Consider the following 25,038-nt stretch of genomic DNA (forward strand, 5'->3'; position numbering starts at 1 on the left):
CATAAACAAATATTAAATGACCTCACCTATATGTGACAAATAGATCTTCCTATGAAGACACTTGTAAGTGAAATACATCAACTAAAGTATGAACGCTTTTATAAAGGTCAAATGCTTCTAAGACACTTAATAATGAGTTGCAAATATTAAGGAGCTTGCCATATTCTTTATCTGTTTGTTCTTTGAAATTCAAACAAATTTAACAAGATTGTTTTAGTAGTTAGTTCAACAGGAAGTATGTTCATAACCTATGGAGGTGCTTGAAGTAGAGCATTAATTTCACAGTCTGTTTCCATCTCCTATGAAAATATGAATTCTAAATTTTTTTTGAAAATAATATTTTTCTGTTGTCATAAAATGGCCAGGAAAGTTACAAAATTTGATTCTAGGAAGAATGTTAAATTATAAATTCTTAAAATGACAAAATTATAAAATTATTTCATAACCAATTATCTTTGGAACTTATTAATACCAGTTAATAAAAGTTTAGACATATTTTCATTACAATTCATAATATAGCCATGCAGTGTGAGTAGTACATGATTTGTCAGTATTTCAAATTTTTATACCCACTTCAGAAAACAATAAAAATATTTCTGTCAATGAACAGTTGTCTTTATTATTAATGTTAATGAACACATAATTTAAAAATGCAAAAGACTAGTCCAATAGTTAGGCAGACATTCATAATTTGCATGTGTGACATACATAGCTTACATTAGTCATATTCTGGCATAAATTAATGTAAAATTGTTTACAAGTCTAATAAAAACTCCTTAAAAATCAAACATCAAAGTTATAGAACACATTAAAAGTGGCATGTTCAGATTTTTTTAAGAAGTCAGTGGACTATGTTTTGTTCAGATTGATATGGTTTTTAAAAAATTATTGATTTCATTGTAAACTTTTTCAGATAAAACTAATGAAAAACATTCTGTATACTACATGTTATATTACATAATATGCAATATAACTCGTATAAATATGCATCAAAAGTGTATGCACCTGGTTACTGTAGGTGTCAAGTATTCGATTACAGCAGAAGGTTCCTGCTACGTCTATGCTAGTACATTAAGAGGACCAATGGGGCCAAATCTGTAGGACGTGCTACCTGCTGCAGGTGCATTTCAGGGAAAAGCTTCCGGTATCTTTGGCAAACTCCAGTCTGCTTCTGTGAACACCCATTAGTAATTACAATGTTTGTTACTGTTTCGTTTATGAAAAAAAAAAAAAGGAAAGAAGAAAAATCCAGTTTGCCCCTGAATTCTGCCATCTCGCAGCTCAAACTAGAACTTACCAAATCCTCCAGTTTTGGTTTTGTCAGCTTGGCATGTTTCTTTCCTGCCCCTTCAAAGGCTGAGCATGTGTTGGGAAGACGTGAGCATCTTGGGGATTTATCATTAACCTTTTTCCTGATAGCTTCAAATGAGACCCATTGTCTGACTCCCTGGGTTTCACCATTGATCTGTTTCTTCAGGGTAAATAGACTTATGAGCGACTCACACAAACTGGGAAATGAAGGTCATGAAAAAGTAAAATGGCAACAAATGCTTGCCCCCATTCTGCTCACCCAAGAGCAAAACCAGTAGAAGCGATTTCTGGAGGATGTGGTTTGCGAAGAAAGTATGGTTACCCTAATTTTTTATCAGTGCTTCAGTGACTATAGGGGATGTGAAGTTTTATGGCAATACTGAAGTCAGAGTTGTAGATATCCACTGATGGGTATCATCTAAATATTGATGTGTTTTCCATATTACTGTTCTGAAAAAATTTGATGCAAGCCTTACATGCCACAACATTCATAGCCTCGTGCTGAGGTGTATGACCTGACTACTTGCCACATCATACTTTAAAATTCCTTTCAGATACTACCTCCCACAATCAGGACACCCCTGGATTGTCACAAAGATTTCATGGAGGTTTAGGATACTGATTACTAAGGTAAAATATTAATTTCTGAAGGTTTTACTTTTTATTACAGTAGATTTTTCTTGCTGATAGTTTTATTTTTCAAGAGAATGAAAGAGGACTGGGTGGGGGCTGTGGCCTTTCATTGGTAAGGGTGATCTTTGGGACCTCTTTCACAGATAAATGAGAGTACATTAAAAAAACTGGCAAGACCAAACAGATGTCAGGGTTTTATTTAATGTTTTTAAGCTAGCAATTGCAAGCAAGTAAATCATGTGACTACTGCCGTTATATAACACAGTACTCTTACCACTGCTGACTGAGAAGAAAAATGACCAGCAGAACATATAAGGCTAATCTTGAGTCCTTCTGTTTCCTTTGGTCTTCTAATGCGTTCAGCAACTTGGCTTAGAAATTTAAACAGAGGTGCACAGCACGTACATGGAGAACTCTCGGGCCTTCTTGAGCAGACTCCAAGAACCCAGTGGTCAGAGCAGCAGGCTGCAGAAGAGTGCAGTAAAAAGTGAACCACTCTATGGACCAGACCCAGGCACAGGTTGCCAGTTGGACCATCCTGCTCCACCAACACCAAAGTGCCAAATCTGCCCCTCTCAGGAGGGGTCAGAGCGAGCCAGTGTTTGAAGAACGTAAGCTACATGTATATGCATGTTGCTGGGAAAGTTCTAGTGTGTTTAGGAAACTGTCAACAAGCTGCAGTTAATCTCCCCAGTGAAAGAGCCAAGACCACAGTAGATAAAAAGTTAGCTGGGCTGTGAAGACTATGGCCTACCTGTAGAAGGCTGTAGGATCTTCAAAGAAATATGCAAAAAATGCTTCTTCATAGTGAGTGATTGGTGAAAACCTTGGACCATAGGACAGGATAAAGGGAAAGGAAGTGAAGAGGCCAGGAGAGATACTAAGTAGAACATTTACTTGCAAGGTATCTCCTCTCTACAGGTGCTTCTGTTCCAAGCACAGGGAAACTTGAAACTATGTGCTAAAGGTGCTGGGACCACAAAAAAGACAAATCTACATGGAAGCAGCAGGCCACCAAGTAAAGAGAAGGAAACCTAACTATTAGGAGCAAAACAGCAGTAGTATCAAACACATTTTGGGATGTACAGATACTGCAAACATCTAGCTATATATTTGACCAGTTACAGCATATTTAGTCTGATACTGTTTTCCACTGCTTTAAGAAAGGTAAATGAAAATATGCACAAAATTACACTGTCAGCATACAAAGGTATGATGCTTTTCAAATGGAATATTCCACCATCGAGTGCATACACTTCTAAATTAATGAACTAAAAGCTTCGTGACTTTTATTTGTGATGTCCCTAACATAAGAGAATTTGTGACTATATATGGGTGTGTAGAGAAGAGATTGAGATGGACATTTTGTGCAAAAACAAACAGAGCAAAGATAAGCACGATTGTTCCAATAAACATTGGACAATTTTGCAATGCATATGCAAGTCTGAACTCTTTTCAACTAGCTATATAAAACCATCCCCCTCAAAAGCTTTGATATTTAGTTCTGAATTGCTTACTTCTTTTTATATCTCTGTTACTTTTTAATAATTGAGACCCCCCAGAAGAAAAAAGACCAGACATCTTTCTGTAATGAATCAAAACTACAAATATTTTATTGGTAATTTAGTATGTTTACACTGCCTGAACCACAGAAGTTCCTATTTTAAGTGAACACAGAAAATGAAATATAGAATTATTTTACACAGCTATACAGAACAGTATTAAAAGATCCTTTAAACATTATTTCAGTTCATACGACATTTTCTTGCTAAGCCACTTATGTGTTGATTAAGAGCTGTTTGGGACACTGAAATGTCACAGCTCACAGCAGATGCTCCATAACTGTTAAATTTTGCATTTGATCTCTGAGTTGTAGTACCAGTGTTTCCATTCAGTTTAGGCAGAATTCGGAGCAGCTGAGGAACTAAAATCGAACTCTCTGAAGGCCAAAATCCAGAGTTGTGATGTAGTTTCTTGCAAGTTTTTTTCATCTTGAGCCATTCTGTATCAACTCGTCAGACCACTGGGACAGATGACTCTTACTCTGTCATACCACTCTCTGCAAGCACATCAAACTCCTATAAAGAAGGCTGTGCCTCTCTGCAGTTGTTATGCTACCCCTGTTTGGGGCTTAGAGAGTCTTAGACTGGGTGTTTTACCCCACAAGCTTATTTTACCCTCTTTTCCCACCTTTCCCAATCAACTCCTTAAAAAAAAAATTAGCTTTTTTTTAGTTCAGGGTAGCAAATGTCAGCTAGGTTTTTCCAAGAGAACTCCATAGAGTTCTATGTCCCTAGTTCTACTCCAGCTGAATTGAATGGTTAAACATTCACTGATTTCAGTGAATGGAGGCATAGACCTCTACTGAGGATTTCAGAAAACACCTGTATTGAGTATTAAGATATTTAATCTTAGCTAGAACTGTATAGGAGCAGAAGTTTTGAAATTTTTCATTAGGGGAAATGAGAACATCACTAAAAATACTGCTTTGAATAATACTGAAAAAAAGACAAAAAGTGCACTAATATTTGTATATTTAATTTGTATATTAAAGGGGGCAGTATATATTGTCTTTATTTGCAAAACCTAAATATCTGACTTAGCAGGACTTGTCTTAACTAAGAATTAGTCCAGGAAAAAATGAAAAGTATGTTACACAATTGCCAATAGAACAGCTATATTTTAAATAAAAATAACAATAATATAAATGTACAATATTGTAACGATATAATTTGATGAAAATAACACTGATCAGTATCAAACTTAGGATTTAACTGATTATCCATCCTTAACAGATGAAATGCATTTCACAGAAATAGATGCAGGTAGGGTGAAGTGAAGTAATATTCACAGCTTACTGTGAGAAAGTTACCATGAAAGTTAAGGTAAAAATGTAAAGAACAAAACTTAGAACAGAATTATATTTATAAAAGTTCAGCATTATAGCAGTTGAGTGCATTTGCTGCAGAAAGGTGGTAACAGCAACCTAATGGTAAACAACATACATGCTTGCACACAATACTCACACACCCACACCCACACCCCCATGTGCCCATGGTCAAATGCATGTGCATAGGTTCTCCTCAGCTTGATTATACAAGCATACACTTACTAGCTTTTGATGGGGGCAACACCACAACTGGGGTTCACCTCCCCCGTTATTAGCTGTCTGCAAGGTAGCTGTAGCTACCTAAAGTCAGAAAATCATCTAAGTTAATATCATCAGTTGAACACTGTAATGAAAGCTGTTTTCACGCAGAGCATATTTAAAGCACTTTATTAAAAAATCCGAAGTTAATCAAAATTGGAAAACAAGGTAAAAATCCTTACATGAGAAATTTGGAAATTTAAAATAAAAAAGTTCCTGAGTTTTGATAAATATTTGTATTATAATAAAATACCAAGCCTATTGAAAACATGTATTTTATAAAAGCATGTTGTATGACAATTTTTCCTGAAAAACTCATGCTTTAGTGCATGAAATACATTAATAAGTCTTTGGGGACATCTGTAACAAATTAATAGGAAACGAAAAGCCAAAGAATGACCTGTCACGTATGTACAAAATGTGCATTGCTCCTGGCAACACACACCATGTTTACGACAGGCATCTTTATCTTTCTGTTTTCTTACAGGGTCCTGCCCATATCTTAATACTTTACAATTAATTATGTTTCTCTAAACTATTTACAGATGCAGAAACTAATCACACGTCTTCTTAAGCCCATAAATATGGAACTAGAGAAGTAGAACATATTTTAAAACAGTATGAAGATGAGCATGCTACATAGTACTGTTCTCTAGAAGTACAGTTCTAAGAATTATTTTCTTTATTAAGATTTAAATCTAAATGAAAATAGCAGTTCCAATTCTCTCTCTGTTTTCCTTGGTTAAATTTTTTTCCACCTGATCTTTCTAAAGCATTTTTCCCCAAGACAGTATTTGGATTGCAAAAACAGTTGTAAATTGTTGTAAAAGTATCCCCAGTAAAGAATCATCAGGCTCTCAAATGCCCACTTTTTACATGGAATACAATCAATTTGTTTTCAGCGAAAAATAGCTGAAATATCAGCCATTGTTTGTATGTTTCTAGTAGTTACAATTTTTTGGTTTTGGTGTGTTTTTCTCTCTTTTGCTATGAGTAAACACAAATACTCACACCCACAGTGCTGCCAAATGCCCTAAACATGCACAGTGGTTACAGAATGGTATTTATAGAATCCTTGGGAGGTTCCTTCTAACAATAATAGGTAAAAACAATCATCAAAGTAAAATGCACTTTTGACTTCACTGCATCCTTTAATATTTTCAGTAGCTATCTCTATAGAATCCCTGATAAAAATTCTACTTTTTTTTTACATTTAAACATCTATTAAAAAATATTTAATGCTTTTTAAAAAAAAACTCACAATAGTGATGGTGGTTAATCTGCTTTATAAAAGATAATACATTGAGTTATATATAATAATGGCTTTGATCCAATTAACTTTATATTATACTACTTAGTAATTACTGTGACTTCAGTTCCTACAACTGTTACAGAGAATACAAATGATCATTTAATGTACAGGAAGTGGGGATCATTTGGAAGTGCTGATTCAGAAGTATTCAAGTGCTAACAATGACTCCTTCTTTCTATGCTTTTCTTCGCGTTCCATAAATGACGATTTTATAAATGTCCGTGATTTTCAATGTGACACAGTTTTAGGGCAATTTTTTTCGTGCTCTTTTTTTGTGCAAATACAAAACTATATATTTCTGAACATTACCATCTTGTTAAAAGTAATCGCCACTTTTACTTTAAAAGGCACCAACTTTAATGTAAGAGAATATATCTTTTATGCTTGTTTTATGAAGAGCTGTACTTGTTACTGGAGCGGAAATTATCATATCCGTGATCATTAGCTTTGAACTTTAAACAGGACTGCCTTTCCTCCAGGGACAACAGATCTTTAGATTGGCACCAGCAACACAAGCATGACTGTTAAAACAAAAGGAATAAACATATTACATCACCTTGTTTTGCACGTGTGGCAAACTGCACTGAAGAGCTGCCCTTCTTCAAGGGTACAGTAGGAAATGGCAAATGTACAAGCTGCTGTTTTGGGATTACAGTGTAAGCAAAGAAATGGGGTTAATCTCTGAGTTGCTCAAATGGCCACTACCAACTACTGGGATGCCCCATTAGCAACTTGAGTGCTGGAGAGCAGGAGGAGTTATACTGAGTTATACCTGATAGCAGCCACACACATACCCTTTCAAATCTGGTCTGCAATTCTAAATGCACCTGAAAATAAAATTAAGACTCCTTGTTGTCCTTTCTTTGATAATCTTTCTTGGGAAAAAAATGTATGAGCATCTATACTTTCTAAGCAAGATGTTGTATTTAGCTCATTTTTTGAGGTGCAAAAACGAAAAGTAGAAGAATGGTGAAAATCTACATAAATTCATATATTTACTAGGTGTACTTGTGGAACTTTTAATGACCTTTGATGCTACTCTCTGGTCTTTGGGTGCTGGAAGTATTCCTCACACCCACTTACTTCCACACTCAGGATGCTAGAGACCTCTTACATGCTCTCAGCTCCAGTGACTCTTTCAGGGAGCCAGCAGCATATAGAGGGAAGACAAGACCAACACTAAAACATCTGCAACATGTGCTATCACAATTATGTGGGAAATACATTAACATTACTAGATGTAGGGCTGGCTAGCTTCTGGTTGAAAGATATAGCCAGTAAGGAATTTACACAGCCAGGCAATAAACCTGGTAGTGGTCAGTGGTTAAATGTTTGTCAAGAAAAGAAAAATCTGAGAATTTGTCAGTGTAAAAACTCTGATACAATGTCTGAAGATGGTAAGAGGCTACAAAAAAGTCCAAATCTGGTCATTTTCCAAGCAGACATGAAGGCTGAAGGTCCACGTGCAATCTAGAGCCTCAAATCCTGTGTGGAGAATTAGTGCCCGGGTATATTTAGTCAGACCAGGGCAAAACTGTGAACAGGTCTGTCTCATAAAATGTTGGCATTGCAAAGGGACAAGTGGATACTCGCATCCTCTGCCTTACAAAACTGATTTAAGTGCTCAGGCAGGAGGGGGGAACCCAAATGGGTTGCAGAGGATATGGCTACGTGAATCTCTGCAGCACGGTCTGAGTCTGCTTCGTCAGGGCTCTGGAAGTGGCTGAGTGCCAACTTCAGTCAGGAAGTGATGTAGCACTGATTAGCATGGTGCTGAGAGGGTTTATTATACACTCTGCTCTTTTACTTTCTCTTTTTGTTCCCATTAAACCTTAATTCCTTTCTATGTAGCTTCAGCAGGACAGGGAGAGAACACTTACCACAACCCAGTTAAAATTTCAAGTCAAATTTAATGACCATTTGAAACAGTCTGTTCATGTTAGGGAATGAATTTTACTGTTGACATTATCTTTTAACAAAAGGAGCAGCTCCCAGCAGCCTCTTACCTTAAAGCAGTTTTGGAATCTTTTGCTCACCAAATACAGGGCTATCGGATTGATGCAGGAATTCAGTGAAGCCATGTTAATACCGATGTAGTCCATCACAAGAAAAAAGCTGTGTGGAAATTAAAGTGAGACACTTCTCTTAAAAAGCTTAGTAGAGGTTTAAAACTATGAAAATTGGTCTCAGCTTCACTCAATCAAGATTAACTATTAAATGTAATAGTAAGGAGTCTTAAATCAGCAGGATTAGCTCATGGTGAACACAGTTGTGGTCAACATAAAAGTCTCAGTCAGTAGACTGTTCTTGTGAAAGTAAATTCAGAAGATCCAACCACCTTAATTTGTGGAAGAAAATGTTCATGAAGTTTTTCTGCACAAACTGAATCCTAGCTGTTCTGTTGAAAGGGAAAACAGGGACAGAAATCCCTCTTCTACTCTCGAGACAGTAGTACAGTCCCAAAAAGGATCAGGAGTAAGACAGGGAAAAGTGAGGGAATTTCTCACAACTTTCTTTCTCTGCTACTGGAATGAAAGCAGAGGGTCCTGGATGAAGAAGCAGGGACAACTTCAGAACTAACACAGAACTAAGTTAGTTCATTAGAAAATCCAGTTACGCATATGGAGAATGCTAGCATGTTTAAGCATTTTATTTTTGCAGTCTCACCTTAAAAGTTCACATCTGTTGGGGTCCTTCTGATCATAAATAGTGAGTTTTAATATTCTGCTTAAGTGAAGTGGAAGCCAACACAAGGCAAAAACAAGTACCAGACAGAACACAGTTTTGGCCACCTCACGTCTCTGAGAAAGAAAATTGGACAGAATAGTGTTATAGTTTCTGGTTCTCTCTGGATTGTTGTTGTTTTCTAATATCCAAATGTTTAATAAACAAGATAAAAAAGCTTATCAAAACAGGAGTTACGAGAACATCAAATACCTTATTTTCTTGGAATATGTACTTAATCTTTTCTATTGTTTTAGATGTCTTGCACTGATTCACTGTATCTCTTACTTCAAAAAGTATGAGTAATAATATGAAAAAACAAGGTCATGAAAACAGTAATTTAAATTAAAATTAAGAACATATTTGTCTTCCCAATCACTTTCAAATACCAGTTTGCTTTCAATTGCATTTTCTTGTGCTTTGATCTCAGGTCTTATTTTAAATGCCCCAAGAGATTTCAATTACAGCTTTAACAAGGTAAGAGGAAAGGAGCATATTTATGCATTATAGTACAACTGTAGTTTAATCTAGTGATGTAGGATGTTTGTGTCTGATGCACTAATAACTTGGAATGTATGCTGGAATGTGTTTTGTTCTGCTAACATTTACTGCTAACCTCACTAGAGTTTAGCAAGAACTTGCTTCAAAATAATTAACAGTTTCATAGCACCACCTTCTAGACTATAGCATACCTTCAGTTTGCATTACAAAATACCCAGCTCTAATTATTGAAAAGAAGAAATAAAAACTATAAAACCTGAAGCATTAAAACCAAACAAGAAAGAACAAATCCTGTAACTATCAGTTAAAATCTTAGGTTTCTGAGGGCTCTGATGCATACACATGTATATGAGTTCAGCAGCACCACTACTAGGAAACTTCTCTTTACTAGTAATCATACAGGAAGAGAAAAATGATGTGTCAGTAAAGTCAGTAAAGGCGTTATTGTTATCCTGTCTACAGTCAGCAGAATTGTCAGGGATAAATGTTTACCTGTTTTAAGTGGTCATTTAAAGCAATCTGCATCCCACTTTTCTTTCGTAACATCTCACAAGTCATGAGAGTATAGAAAAACGCTGTGATAGCCAGTGGCAAACAGAAGTAAAAGCTGAACAGCCACCAGTCTTTAGCTTGCTTGTAAAACTAAAATGAAAAAGAACCAAAGCAAAAACATTGTTAGGAGTTGAATGCTGAGCATTTTGCTAAGTGTGCTATAACTAGTTCATCAGTCTGTCCTGAAAAGCATCTCTGTAAGGTGTACATTACAGACGAGAAAACAGGACAACAGGTTCAAAGTTCACAAAAAGTCAAACGTTTCCGAATGCTCTTTTTAAACCAATATATTTAAGAAATGCCAGTATTTCATATGAATGCTCTCTTTTTAACCAATATACTTCAGAAATGTCAGTATTTCATTTAAGCATTATATTCACCTACATGTCACATACACCCGTGCACATTATAATCCACACAACACTGAGAAGATCCAAGGAACTGCTCCAGAGATTTTATAAATGTCAGTGTATTACCATCATAAAGGATGTTTTCTGTGTGGGGTGGAGCAAGCAGATTCTAAGATCCTTTCCTCTATACTCCATCGTAATCATGTCAAATGCAATAGCTTCTGGAACAGCCAGTATCACTGATATAATCCAGATCAGTACAATTTCAACAGCAGTCCACTTCGGCACTCCAATTCCTTTAATGCGACTCCAAGAAGCAACTGCTCGGTACCTGAAGCAACAGCACACATTTACAAATTAAAAATATGAGAAAACCCACCTGATTTAATGGCTTAAACTCATCTTCTATTATATCAGCTGAGTGGAAAGGTGAATTTGAGCCAGTGCCCATATAGAAAGGAAATTATAGAGTTTGATGAAAAATGGGTCTCACCTATCTATACTGAGGGCACACAAACTCAACACTGTGATGCCCACCGATGCCTTTTGAATGAAAGGTACTAATTTGCACATTTCCACACCAAAGGGCCAGTCCTCTGCAAGCAGCTGTGAAAAGAAAACAACAATTAAAGGTGAAATATTAAAAAAAAAAAAAACCCAAACTGAAACATGGAGTTTTGTCTAGACTGTTTATCTTTTCCACCATGTCTTGCTCTATGAAGACACACTGAGTTGGGTTTGTTCAGACTGGAGAAGAGAAGGGTGGTAAGGCACTGGAACAGGTTGTTCACAGATATTGTGGATGCCCCATTCCTGGAAGCGTTCAAAACCAGGTTAGACAGGCCATTGAGCAACCTGGTCTAGTGGAAGATGTTCCTGTCCATGGCAGAGCATTGGAACTATATGACCTTTAAAGTCCCTTCCAACTCAAACCATTCTATGATTCTATGTAAAACTTAGTCAAGAAGAACCTTTTCACAAGGGACTCTCTGAGGTGTGTGTCCTAAAAACTAGACAGTAGCTTCAGAGTTACTCCTTGGCGGGGCAAAGATATGAATTAAGGCTTAGTCCTGACTTCTTAAACCCACAAACTCCACTCTTTTTGTTTTTATCTTCATAATCTCAGTGTGATGCACCTGGGCAGGTGAAGATCTTCCTCATGTGTATTGGTTTTATCTCCCGAGTGTTCATTGCTTTTCATACATGTTCCAAGTAACTCATCATTTACTAGAAATACAGAAAATTACTTCAGGCTGATCAGAACAGGGACAAAGCCAAAAAGTGCACATCGGGGATGGGATTTATTTGAAGCTTAGTGTCTAGGCTCCATCAGCTGAGAAATCAGGCAACAATGGAGAGAAAATGTATCCCCCATAGTTTTTAGCTGATCTTCTGATAACAAAGAGGCCCACTGGACACGCAGGGAGCCTAAACAGCTAGTTTGATCTAAATGTTTCACAGTAAGTGAAGATAGACCAGATGAATCTCTCACTAAAGATCTTTATTGACCAGTTTTCCAATGATTCTGTATTACAATACCAAAAGGACTATCTGCACATTTGACATACCTATAAGTGTAACGGAATAAAAAAAGCAGCACAATGAATTTCAGGTTGGTTCAATTACACTTTGAGTCATACACTTTAATGGAAATCTTGTCACATATCCAACTGTACATTTTATGTGATTTAGGAGATAAGACTTACTGGACATGGGAAGCACCTTCCTCACAGCTGATGCTATGGACTGTTTGACTGCAGCTTCAGTTTAGAAATATTTAATCTTTGAACTCTGCTGTGAGCTGCTCTAATGCCTCAAATACACCACAGCAGCAGCCAAATCTTCCAGGTCTCATAAAAACAAGACTCTCCAGAACAAGGGTTATGCCAAGAAATAGAGATGCAATTGTTATACATAAGAGTAAGGTTTCTGAGTTTCTGTAAGTAGTTAATCTAAGCCCATTTATGTTTTCATAACTTTCTTCAAATGAGGCCTTTTGGGTCTGCTGCAGATAGAGGGCTGCAAAATGCAAAAGGAGAGGGAAGAAGAATGATGACTACACAAAAGAGACTGAAAAATCTTTCCTTTGGCTCAAGTCTCTTCAAACATCTCATTTAACAGTGTTGTAAGAAAAGAAGAAATAGCTCATCATACTGTATAGACTTTGTTGGGTACCAAAATGAGGGTATGAATGCTCTACTGACCATTCTGGACAGGTTGGATTGATGGGCCAAGGCCAACTGTATGAAGTTCCACAAGACCAAGTGGCAAGTCCTGCCCTTGGGAGAACAGGACAGCCCCATGCAGCACTACAGCCCTGGGGAACAGTACCTGACTGGAAGGTGGCCGGAAAGATCTGGCAGAAAAGGACATGGGGGTGCTGGTCAACAGCTGGCTGAACACAAGCCAGCAGTATGCCCAGGTGGTCAAGAAGCCCAAAGGCATCCTGGCTTGTATCAGAAGGACTAGAGCACTAATCATCCCCCTGTACTCAGCCTGGTGAAGCTGCTCCTTGAGTTCTATGTCAAGTTCTGGGCTCCTCACAACAAGAAGGACATTGAGGTGCTGGAGCATGTCCGGAGAAAGACAATGGAGCCGGTGAAGTGTCTAGAGAGTAAGTCATATGAGGAGTGGGCGAGGGAGCTGGGGTTGTTTAGCCTGGAGAAAAGGAGGCTGCGGTGAGACCTTATTGCTCTCTACAACTATCTGAAAGGAGGCCGTAGTGAGTTGGGGGTTGGTCTCTTCTCCAAGTAAGAAGCAACAGGAGGAGAGGAAGTGGCCTCAAGTTGCACCAGAGAAGGTTTAGATTGGGTATTCAGAAAATTCTTTGCTGAAAGGGTTGTCAGGCTTTGGAACAGGTTGCCTAGGGAAACATTCAAAAAACACGTATATGTGGCACTTGGGGACATGGTTTAGTGGAGAATGTAGTAGTGCAAGGTTGATGGTTGGACTTAGTGGTCTTAGGGGTCTTTTCCAACCTTAAGAATTCCATGATTCTGTAACTGAAGACTGACACAGAGTTGCCTGCTCACATCGGTTTGGTTCAGCAAAGTCCTTACGCACAAATAACATATGCATCTAAGGATAAACACTTACATGGTCCACAAGAGTTTTTTGAAAAGCCCTGACATAATTTAAGTATCATTTGATTTGAACACCAAGGGAGTTAAGTACATTTCATGACAATGGGCTTTTGGAAATCTGTGAAGTGCCCACCAGTATTTTCAGATACCAGAATGCCTCCAAATACCTGCTTTAGCCCTGTGCTGTGATGGAGTGTTTAAAAGAATAGCAGACAAACTGCAACATGGCCCAGCTTTGATTTATTTCCTCAATGATCTACTTAAGTAAGACAAAGAACATGATGCCTCTGTAGAAATGAACCAGAAAGATAAATTCTAAGGATTTATGTTTCTTGAGAATTTTATGGAAAGTAAAAAAGCAGCAGAAGCAGGGATGAGGCTGTAATAACTATAAAGTATCTTTTTCTTATGTGATGTGGGAAAATAACTCAGTCTGCAATTAAAGTATCTTCAGCAAAGCCTCTCCCTGACACTTCTCCTGAATTGCTCTGAGGGGGTGACAGTAACAATCACTATTAAAACTGCAATGTGAATAATTACAGGTGTTCTAAATGTTCACTCTACAGAATCAAATGACACCTGAACTAATTTAATTTATATAAATCAGACAGTGAACCTCCAGCCTATCACATCTAGTTGCTCTAGAAACCAAGGACTAGGTAGCAAGTATATTGCATACTTGTTTATGGTACCTCTTGTACATGTGTGTATATTAGATGAGAGATGACTCATTAAAAAAGCAGTTCAAAAGTAAAATATTTCTTTTCTTTGCAATTTCAATTCAGAACTTTGGTCAAATCTCTGTTGGCAGATTCTGTTGAAAACTTTTATCTACATCTAGCTGGTGTACATGCAAGACACTCCCCATCTCTTCTCCCTAAAATCACAGTATGATTATCATAATTCAGCCCTCTGTTGGAGATTTCCCTGAACTTATCTCTCAGGTGCAGACAGTCATACCTGTGCTCCAAGCTGACTGGATTGGAGCCAGCTCCAGTTTGGGACCCATGTAGTTGGATTGCACATGGGTGCAATTGCACAAGGGGTGGCACATGAGTGAACGCATTCTACTGAGAGAAAGGATGCCTGGGTTTAGCATAACATCAAAATATTATATATATTACTTGCATTCAGCCAGCTGAAATCAGGGCAAAATGGACATGCAGCTGCTGCAGTGCACTGGGAAAACGTCCTTTATCTCTTGCAGCTGGTGGATTTTGAAATTTGAGCATTTTAATGCATGTCACAAGTTTCTCTACCATGGTATTGCAAATGGTTAATGATATGCTTTACATCAAAAGCTTGAAAACATTAAGAAAGTAAAAGGAAAAAAAGTAGAATGTTTTAATTGCTGAACTGTGTTTCCTTGGTTTCTGTTTGTTCTCTGTATTGCCATCTCCTCCAAACACTGCCTTAAAGTACAGTGAAGATCCAATGTAAAGTATTCAGGAGCATCACGTTTGTGGACAAGAGCAATGATTATTCTTAGTGAAGTACAGATGTAGTGTATTGCAATTTTGTATGAGTACAATGATTTTCTTATGATTCACAATAGGGTAGCTGTAAAAAGAGTGTCATTTTATAAATGATAAACAACTTAGAGCCATGAGATGAGATACTGCCAAGTGGCAGCAAAGAGGAAAATAATGTTGTGTTTTCATCAGTAAAATGCCAAGAGAAGTCTACCACTGGCTATATTCCAAGTGACCTTTTCCAGTTTCAAAATTATGTGAAATCATACTTGAAAGAACCAATACATCTGATGCATTCCTAATCAACACTTTCTCAGATCAGACAGATCTGAGCCTAAACTGATACGCAAGCTGCACAGCTATGAAAGTAGCCCCAAGAGATGTTGTGACTCAGAGAGACACCTGCGAATCACAATTCCTGCTCTGCTTCCTCTTGGTTGTGTAAGAACTGAAAGATGTTCACAATCTGCTGCTGGAGCACACCAGCATGCAAGCACAATATGCTGCTCTCGAGGGCTCAGCTGCTGTGGTCACCAGCCAGAAGGCTGACACCATGGCTCCAACTGGTGACCCGCTGCAGTTGAGCAGGAAGAAGTGGCAAAGCGTGTGAATATTTATGTCAGTGTTCTAGTCCCGAGCAATGAATGCACATGGGAAATGCAGGGCAGGAATTTATATTTCCTCCTAGCTGTGTGCTCACAGCAAGTCCAGTTTACAGGAGAGTAGGATGTGATTTTCATCACTATGAACTGCACTTACAAAGGAAATCAGATATGCAGTGGTGCACCTAATTCACAAGCAACGTTTTTTCAATATATCTATGAAATTACTAGCCAATTTTCACCTCATATTTTTATGCAGATAAAGTATTTTTAAGTATTTTATAGGACCGTTTTTCAAAATAGAAAATTTGCCCAGGAAATTAAGCTTATGGTAACTGATAAGTCACACAACATTACAAAACTTATTAATATTCAGCTATAATTATGTTAGGGTGAGGATCTTCCCTCTAGACAAGAACATGTATTTCCCGCTTTCTAGTTAACTTAAATATCCAATAAACTATATCGGTCCCATAAACTGTAATTCTTAATATGAGGCATACAATTAGTTTCTTGTATTTTTATTAGTAACTTCTGCTTAGAAACTTCATTTAAAAATACTTCATTAAGATAAAGTAACACTATAAGACATCTTGAAAATTACAGAAAGCTCATAATGTGTTGTCAGAACATTTCTGCAATTTCACAACCCCAGTGAACAGACTGCATCAAAAGTAATCGCTTAGAAAGCCATGCTGCTGTCAGATTGGGATATACAAGCACAGGGTAGAAGCAAAAACCGAATCAGATGAAAACTTTTCAAATTTGTCACATGTATCTTTTAAGTGAATGTATACACAACAAATGTATACATAATGAAAAAACTACTCCCCTAAGTTTACAAATCTATATTAGCATCATCTAACTTATTGCAGTTTGGAGATCATGAAAACTACGTATGTGTACTTTTAACAACATTCAGACATTTCCAGTAGTCCATATATCTGACTTCAGAGTAGACTGTTCCCATGTAACTACAGAACCAAGTTACCTTGCCATTGCCTGCAGAGTCCAGACAGGTTCCTCCACTGGACAATTCAGATCCTTTTCAATGCCTATAAACCGCACTTGTTCACCAAACAAACTTCTAGCTTGATACGGCCAGATATCAATAAACTTTGCATAAGAAATTCTGAGATGAACTTTGCAAGATCCCAAGTAAGTGGTTCAGAGGTTGAAAGAAAGGAAATGATGCATTTCTCCCAATTAAATGGCTGTTATCTTTAACATCAAAAGAACCAGTGGCCAAGAGTTCTAATATGGAATATTAGCAATGTTTTCTAAAGACAAGCACCTTGATTTTTTTTTTTTTTTGAAAGTTAGGTAAGGGTTGGCTTTATCATGATGCAGGTAATTGCATTACAAGAGTTAGTAAGATCATCACAAACAAATTTCCATGGAAATCTTGCCTTTTTCAGAGCATTGCTGGATTAACAAAGGAGCCAGTTTGTGTCCGCATGGGATATAGAGTCCCTAATCTGGTCTTTCTTGTATTTCCAGTGCTTGATAATGCTACATGTTAACCATAATTTTTATGTAATCCTTAGAATACATTACTGAAAAGAAATCAGTGCCTACAAAGCTGAGTCTGGCCTTTGATCACTAGCTTGGATAAAGACCAGATTTTTTTTACTTCCCTGGAAATTTTTTTATCCACTTTTCTATTGTGCTCTGAGAAAAAGGAACCTATGACAATATTACCAGGTAGATATTTTTGCTCAGTCATCTGTATCATAGCAAGTTGACAGAGTTCAGAAAGCCACACAATAATGCGCAGGGGATAGGTTGTTTTTGTTGTTAAAAATTCATGGGACATGACAATAAATTGGATTTAACATGAGAGAATAAATATCACAAAATGAGAGAGTGAGGTGTTGTTTATGTATCAAAAGAGAAAGCATGTTTCTGTGCTATTTCATTATGGTTTTTTAAGTCTATGAGAAGCAAAGCTAATGTATGTTTGGAATTTTCAGTCCTGATGCTTTGGTGCCTTATACACGGCACTTAGCAGCTTTATTGACTTGGGAAACTGAGCATAAGCCTTCCAGAACTGCAGACCTGTATTGTCAGGTGTACAAGCCACCATTGTCTTGTCTTCCAAAAATTAAGTGCAGAGAATGACATAAAAAGCTCACTGACCAGCTACTCTTTCCTTCTGCTCCTTAATTGCTGTTTAAGGCCTCAAATTAACAAAGACATGCTAACTTAAGTCTGTTTAGTGAAGCAGTTGACCAGGCACAGGACCACCTGCACATCCAATTAGTAACAATCTTGCAAAGTATCTACACTGCCACAACATTACATACTGCAGAACGATTGCCTCAGACTTTCATCTACTTGCCATTCTGCAGTTTGGAGGTTCTGCCGAAGCCAAACCACTTACCAATGCTGAAAAGCTCTGCCAGGTTCTGCATGCTGGAACTGAACGCCCCTCAAGCCCTCATTTCATACCCAGTTGCCTGACTGTGTGACAGATTTCAGATACTTTCCATTTTCTACTGAAAGTATTGATTGATATTCAAATTTATGAAGTGCAATGGGCTAATTAGCATCTTATGCATTGGACTGCATTTGCCTCACAATCTAGATAACACCTGCTTTTCTTTAGATATGCTTGATTTAAGAGACATCAATTTTCATTTGTGTGTTTTTTTCCAGCTACTTATGTATTTACTTATGTAGTCACAGGGGATATCTTTTGCAGTTATCACTTTTAATACCCAATAAAAAGCTGCTTCTGGTGTGGATTCTGGATTGTGTCCTATGGGTCTGTCTGGAAAGCATTCACAGACACTTTCACACTTTCTAGGACAAGTGTTGTGGAGCGAACTGCTGGCATTTTATTAACACAAGAAATTCTCTCACTCTCTTTTTCATGCAGTTGCCTAACTGGGGACCTGGCAATTCTACCCCTGGATCTGTTTCATCCCATCTTAAATGGTTTCAAATTGCAACTTTCAACTGTTAAGCATACTTGATTTACTAACCAAGCTTTTGCTGTGTGATAACAGCTAGTTTTTGATTGCATTTTCCCTCAAAATATTGCTCTGAGGATGGAATTAAATGGGATGTGGAATCAATAAAAAGTTAACAACTCAAACCACCCTCAAACTCTTGATTAAATAAACACAGTATCTAATGGGGAGGGGTTGTTTGTTTTTGTAAACTTACATTTATTCAAAAGTCCTGTCTTAAACCAGTAAATATTTAATTCATTATTATAAGGGATAATATAAATTGATTATGGGCTCTTCATTAAGATGAGTAGCAGCATGGTAGATTTAGAACCTGAGAACTACTGTGCAGCCCCTAGCATTATGAACAGCACCATAAAAATCCTGGATTTGCAGCTGGTGTAATATTTATCGGTTTGCAATCTGACCTTTTATTCCTCCCGCTCCAACCTACTCATAATGATATACTTGATGACATTCAATCGAGATAAAAACTGAGGTATATTATTGCATGCTACCAGTAATTAAATTTTGAGATAGTATTGCTGAGATTGCAAAGTCTTGTACTGAACAGCTGTTATTGATACAATCTTTTTGATTTTTCTGAGAATAGGTGAAAAAACCCTTTTTGTTCAGTGTATGTTATTACTAAAACACATTTTTAAAGCATGTTAAGGGTTTTTTGTTTTTCACCCTCATTGAGAAGAGTCACTCCTCTATCAAGAACTAAGATAAACAGTATAAATAAAGATATAATAGGTAAACAGTAGAGTATAAAAAACATTGAACTTCAAATCTAAGAACTGTCATGTAATCCAAATTAACTGGCTCATGAATTTAACACAGTGATGACATTCCCTGCATTGTAATACTTCAATACCTTAGAAGGCTGAAGATAAAGGATTCTTCTATTTCAGCAGCTTCTGAGAGTAATCATTATGGATTCAAAACCTAACCCTTTGACGTGGCTTTCTAAAGCTAAAAATAACTATTCCCTGTTTACAATCATATACAAAACTAAGAGAAGATGACAGATGAAGGCTGTTTTGTCCACTTCATGAAGTAACTGATAGGTGGTTAGGGACCCAGAATGTAAACTTTCAAAGCAGAAGGAGCTATGTTATTTCCAGTATCTCTCGCAAGAATACTGATTGCAGCTAGAGGCTGGATTCAACTTCCCAACTTATTCCTAAGGATAAATGGACCGCACAAGCTGGGTAGACAAGACAGGGGTTGTACTCCTTCCATGGCAAGTCTTATTACGTCAACGGACAGACTAATGAAGGTTCAAGAGGAGCAAGCTCCCTTTCGGCTGCCCATGCTGCAACACTGGCGAAGGGGGGAAAGCGTTCACGGCTCAGAAAAGCATCGTACCTCCCAACCGCTAGATGCATAAAGCCGCTCAGTTGAACGATCTTGGTTTCTTTGAAAAACCCCCATGCCAAAACCGACTGTACGGACGTGAAATATCATGACCAAGCCTGCAGCAGCTGAGCAGGAGGAACCGAGCGGTACCCACACGAAAGGAGCTTCTGTCTCCCCTCCAGTCTTTGCGGGAAAAGAAGGAAGTGACAAACGCATTTATTTTCTTTATCCCTGGGACAGCACCTGTTTCCAGGGGATTTTCAGAGCCTGGCCACCCCCATTCTGACCCATTCCCAGCCTGGAACGCTGAGATGCGACTGGGGCACAGAGAGGGTGCCATTTGCGACAACATCTGATCAAAATACCACCTTCGGGTGGTATTTGGCGTGAGGCGAAGTCCAAGGATGACTCATAGACAGGAAGGGACGCGTCTCCCCTCGCCGTGACCACCGCACCCCCGCACCCGCTCCCGAATCCATCCCCGACCCCTCCTTACCTTGTAGACATTGATGGGGATGTCGATGATGATGTGGAGCAGGTCGCCCAAGGCCAGGCTGGCGATAAGAATGTTGGGGCCGTTCCTCATGCACTTGTTCTTGTAGATGATCCGCAGCAGCGTGGAGTTGCCGATGATGCCCAGGACGAAGACCAGGCAGGACACCACTGTGTTGATGTACTTGAAAGTCTCCTTGATCTCCGTCTGCCCCGTGCACATGGGGGGCGAGGCAGGGCGAGGCCGCCCTCCAGCCGCCCGCCCGCCCTTGGGTAGCGCGGCCGGGCGGGACGAGTTGTGCTCGGCGCCCCGCACCACGGGGGCCCCGGCCGTCGGGGCCGCGGCGTCGGCCGCCGCCGGAGCGCTCTGCCTGCCCGGGCCCGGCCGGCGCAGGGAACCGTCGCCCTCGGCGGCGGCGCGGCAGCTGAGGAGCAGCAAGAGGAGGAGGAGGGCGGCGGGCATGGCTCCGCGGCACGGCCGATTCCCCGCCGGGCGCCCGCCGCCGTCAGCGCCGACCTGCGCGGAGAGAGGGGACGGGGCGTCAGCTGCGGGGACACCGCGCCCGCCGCTAGCAGCCACCGCCCGGGGCCGAGCCGGGGCGCTGCCTGTCCCCGGGCGGTGGCGGCGGTGCGGGGGTGCAGCCGGCAGGGCAGCGCCGGGGCGAGCAGCCCCCTCCGGCTGGACCGGCTCGGCGTCGCCCCGCTCTGTGCCCCGCTCCTCTCCCGCTCACCTCGCCCAGCAGAGCCGAGCCGATCCTCCCCGCCCGCCGGCCAAGCGAGGGAAACGCGCTCCGCCGGCTGTCGCCGCGCTCCGCGCCCCGGCTGTCTGCCTGTCCTCGCCCGGGCCGGCTGCCGCCGCTCGACAGCGATTCCCAGGGAGCTCCCCGCCGAGGAGGCGGGAGGGACAGGCGCTTGTGGCAGAGCCCGGGGGCCGTCAGCCGCGCACCAGACCCCGTGGCTAAAGCCGCGCCGGCGGGGCAGGGCCCCCCCTTTTCTAAAACATTCAGCCGCATCTGGCCCATCACTCACAGCCAGACCCCACCCGCGCCCTCCTCCCCCCGCGGAGCCCAGCCCAGCCCCCCCGCCCGCCAGCCCGCCGAGCTTCCCATCACAGCGGTCAGGAGTGCCCCCCGGGCCAGAGGGCTCCCCGCCTCGGTACCGACCGGACGACGTGCCCTGAGACCTGCCCTCTTGTTTTATACTAATCTGACTGTGGCAGCCTAAAGATGTAACTGCCGGCTTTGAAACAATTTTTCAGATCAGAAGGGTTGTTACAAGAGGTTTGGTCATTACTGAAGGAGAATTGGGAGAAAGAGGGCATTTCCCTGCTGTCCTCTCCGAGGCTAATTCCCAGTAGTGGGTACGGGGTTCTCCTCCCTACCGACAGCCCTCTTACACGGCCCGAGGGGCACACACACTGGAGAACCTGCTTGTGCAACGCCTACGAGATTAGTGCCACGTTTTAAAGAGCTTCACAAGCCGGGGTACTTTGTATACCCTTCTTACATCAGAAATGGTATTTTGACTGCTCTGAAGTTGCAGTGATCCAGTTCGGTTTTCTGGTTGGTTGCCGCTTTGCGCAGCCTTAGCAAGGCATCTGATCTCAGCTAGCTCGTTCCAGTCGTTGCACCCTTCAGTGAAGCGTAAGGAAAGGCGCAGAGATTTGTACAGGATTCTCTGGAGACTAAGAACAGCCTCTGCAGGCTGGAGACAGTTGCATGTCTAACTAAAAAGAGCTGAATTTATAGCTGTTTTCTGGCACCTCTAATCTTATTTTTTTTCTTTAATCATGCTGGATGCTAAATCCTGCATATATACATGCTTCATTACAGAAGTGACCCACTGACCTATATTATTGACATACCCATAGGGGAAAACACTGAAAACGAAATGCTTTTCTAAGAAATTGGTGGGCTGATCTCATCTTTCCAACATCTCCTGCTAACGTTTTCTTGAGCTACTGTAGCAGACAGGCTTTTCTCATCCTCATTTAGCTCCCTTTTCACATATCAAATACCTTTTTTATTTAATCATTGTTGATCCATTTCCTAATTTATGTCACACTGATTTTTCATCCCATTTTAAATTGTAGTATTTGTGGAATAAAGACACCAAAGTCACTTCTAAACTGAACAAGGGTAGCTGGAGGCTGATTCCACACCAGCTGGAAGACTGATCTTTCCGGGTTCAAGCTTTTCAAGACTGTGTTTTGCAGCGTGATTCATTTTGCAGGACTGATTCTTCTCCCAGAAGTATGAAGATTGAATTCAATATTATATTCTGAGCCCTGGGGATTTAAACAAAGTATTTTCAGTTTTCTCTTCTGTATTTTCTCAATTTGCACTTCAGCAATCCATAAGTGAACAATGTTTTGCTAAATGCAGTATTGATTTGTATTAGAAAGTCTCACCAATTAACATAGCATTAACTTTTATCTCAAATGCTTTTTTACTTGTAAAGTTCCTGCTAAGTCTCAAAGGCTTCTGTGCTGATCCTGACCATTAAGAAATAGATTGTGACTACATTGAGATATATTTGCTAACAATTTTGTTAGCACAATTCCACAAGATATGTTTGTTACTGTTCAGTAGCAACACCATTACTGCCACTTACTTCAGCTTCAGAAGTTTTAGTAATAGCAGTTTAGCTTCTGAAGTGTTTAACATTAGTATATACAGAACTTTGTGGTGGCTGCTGATACCTGAAACATATTACTCTCTAATATTTCTCAAAATGAGTCTATGTGACAAGGCATCTAAGCTGTCTCTGGCTGCAACTAGCTTAATTTACCACCCTTTTTGCTGCTAGTAATTTTTTTTCAGATATTTGAAAAATAAAAAGAGCATATGCTGTGGGACAAGTCTGCTTAAATTAATGAAAATTAAAGGAAAACACAGTTTCACAGAAATTTATGTGAGGATTAAATACTGTATTAAATACTGAAAGCATAATGGGTATCTTGGCAAATTAACTGTAATTAAAATGAAGATCAACTAACAAGTTTAATCTGGATTTCAACAAGAGAAAAACATCTGTAAATATGATAGACTGATGTCCCTTAAACTGCCTCTGCTAATTAAGCTATGAAATCAATTCCTTACTGAAGTGAATGAAATACATTATGTAAGATTATGCAAACTGCTGCTAGTGTATCTGAGTTTCTTTTTCTTCCTAGGCAGAAGAAATACTCCTTGTCCTATGTAAAGTTCACTTTTGTATAAAATAGGGAAAGCTGGACCCCATTCTCAAAGATCTTCCAGACTGACTGAGATTCATTTTATTATATTCTGCGCTTCCACTGCATTCCATCCCACCAGCTATTAACAATCATATGAATTGTGGCCAGTCACTATTTTAATGACTGATGCAACAGTCAGATACAACATTTCCATCAATGACTGATAATGTTCTGACTTTTTTTTTCTTTTCTAATTTGAAATGTCATACACAAAGTAAAGAGACTGGATAAACTGCAAGCACCACCAGAATGATTTTTAACAACAGAAAGACTTTAAAGATGATTATGTTTTATGTAATATAAATCATGAGAAGTAGTCACAACTATGGCATCAAAAAATCCTTTTATTAACAAGCTCATAAGACATACCACAGGATTGTATACTTTAATTCCTGTTATTGAATCAATGACAATTTTGTTATGAGTTTGCAGGTACTTTTGCAAATCTCATTCATTTTCTATTTATACTTAGTTCAGCAACTAAGTATCCTCAGAAACCTACCCCCTCCAGCCTTCTTTTCCTTTTTTTGAGTCTGGTAGAAATTTGCCCGCTAACAGGGGCAAGTCTAGGATGAATAGAAAGAATAGCAGTCTCAGTGTGAGCCACTCATTAGATGTATGAGCTGAACTGAAGTCAGAAAATACTTTTCTGTGTTTCAGAAGTTACCATAGAAACAATTTCAATGGCAATTTTAAAGGAATAAAAATGCTTTAAGAAATTGTGATGTTAGGATATTGCAGTTCTGTAGCTGCATATGTTTATATACTGGACAAATGACAAAGAAGAACGACATTATCTGTCTCCTTTTTTTTCTTAGTCTAAATTTATGCAAAAATATGAAATTCTTTTTTAATATGATGTATAGCTATGCTTTGTCTCTTCTTCTACAAAGCTAAGCAACATCCACAAATTATAATGTTGACCGTCAACTGCAGTGTGTTGACCTTATACCTGATTCTTGAAATAATGAAACAATATTTATTTTATAATAAAAAATATAATAAATAATAATGGTAGATACCACAAATAAAACATGAAGTTTGAATGCAGATACCTCTTTTAATGTAGATTACATTGCAAATGGTTCTTTATTTTAACTTAAAACTACAAAATGCAAAACAATGAAAGACAATCAAATTTGTACTAAGGAGAAAACATTTGACTGCCTCTTATAGTCCTTATTTATAAGAGTTCAAGGATTTTTATATGGAATAAAGTTCAAGCCTTTGAGTCAGACTGATTGCAAACTGAAATTCACTTTTCCATATAACTCCAAGATTAAAACCAATATGCCACATAG

At 39.2% G+C, this 25,038-nt stretch overlaps 1 protein-coding gene across 2 annotated transcripts; it reads right to left on the bottom strand.

Annotated features, from left to right (window-relative positions):
• Positions 1-1,709: 1,709 nt before the first annotated feature.
• On the bottom strand, positions 1,710-21,467 carry EDNRB (endothelin receptor type B). 2 transcript variants are annotated; one of them, XM_039377950.1, is made up of 8 exons: positions 21,231-21,467; positions 20,504-21,016; positions 11,025-11,137; positions 10,658-10,862; positions 10,122-10,271; positions 9,072-9,205; positions 8,411-8,519; positions 1,710-2,409 (listed from the first exon to the last, which is right to left on the bottom strand). In XM_039377950.1, the coding sequence occupies exons 2-8, from the start codon at positions 20,960-20,962 to the stop codon at positions 2,317-2,319; spliced, it is 1,263 nt and encodes a 420-aa protein (XP_039233884.1). In that variant the 5' UTR covers positions 20,963-21,016; positions 21,231-21,467; the 3' UTR covers positions 1,710-2,316. The 2 variants fall into 2 exon arrangements, with proteins under 2 accessions (XP_039233884.1, XP_027576939.1); XM_027721138.2 differs by lacking the exon at positions 1,710-2,409 and adding an exon at positions 3,527-6,925 and having other exon boundaries at positions 21,231-21,464.
• Positions 21,468-25,038: the final 3,571 nt, after the last annotated feature.

Source organism: Pipra filicauda, unplaced genomic scaffold (genome assembly GCF_003945595.2).
Source record: "Pipra filicauda isolate LSUMZ 115617 unplaced genomic scaffold, ASM394559v2 scaffold97_size2427393_pilon, whole genome shotgun sequence".
NCBI classification, from domain to species: domain Eukaryota; kingdom Metazoa; phylum Chordata; class Aves; order Passeriformes; family Pipridae; genus Pipra; species Pipra filicauda.

Bases quoted from the DNA above. Each gene is read 5' to 3' on its own strand.
- EDNRB (XM_027721138.2), bottom strand. From the start codon at position 20,962: ATGCCCGCCGCCCTCCTCCTCCTCTTGCTGCTCCTCAGCTGCCGCGCC. The intron at 9,206-10,121 runs GTAAACATTTAT...TTTCTTTCTCAG, and splicing joins TAAATGACCACTTAAAACAG to AGACGTGAGGTGGCCAAAAC. The intron at 8,520-9,071 runs GTGAGACTGCAA...ATTTCCACACAG, and splicing joins AACAGATGTGAACTTTTAAG to CTTTTTTCTTGTGATGGACT.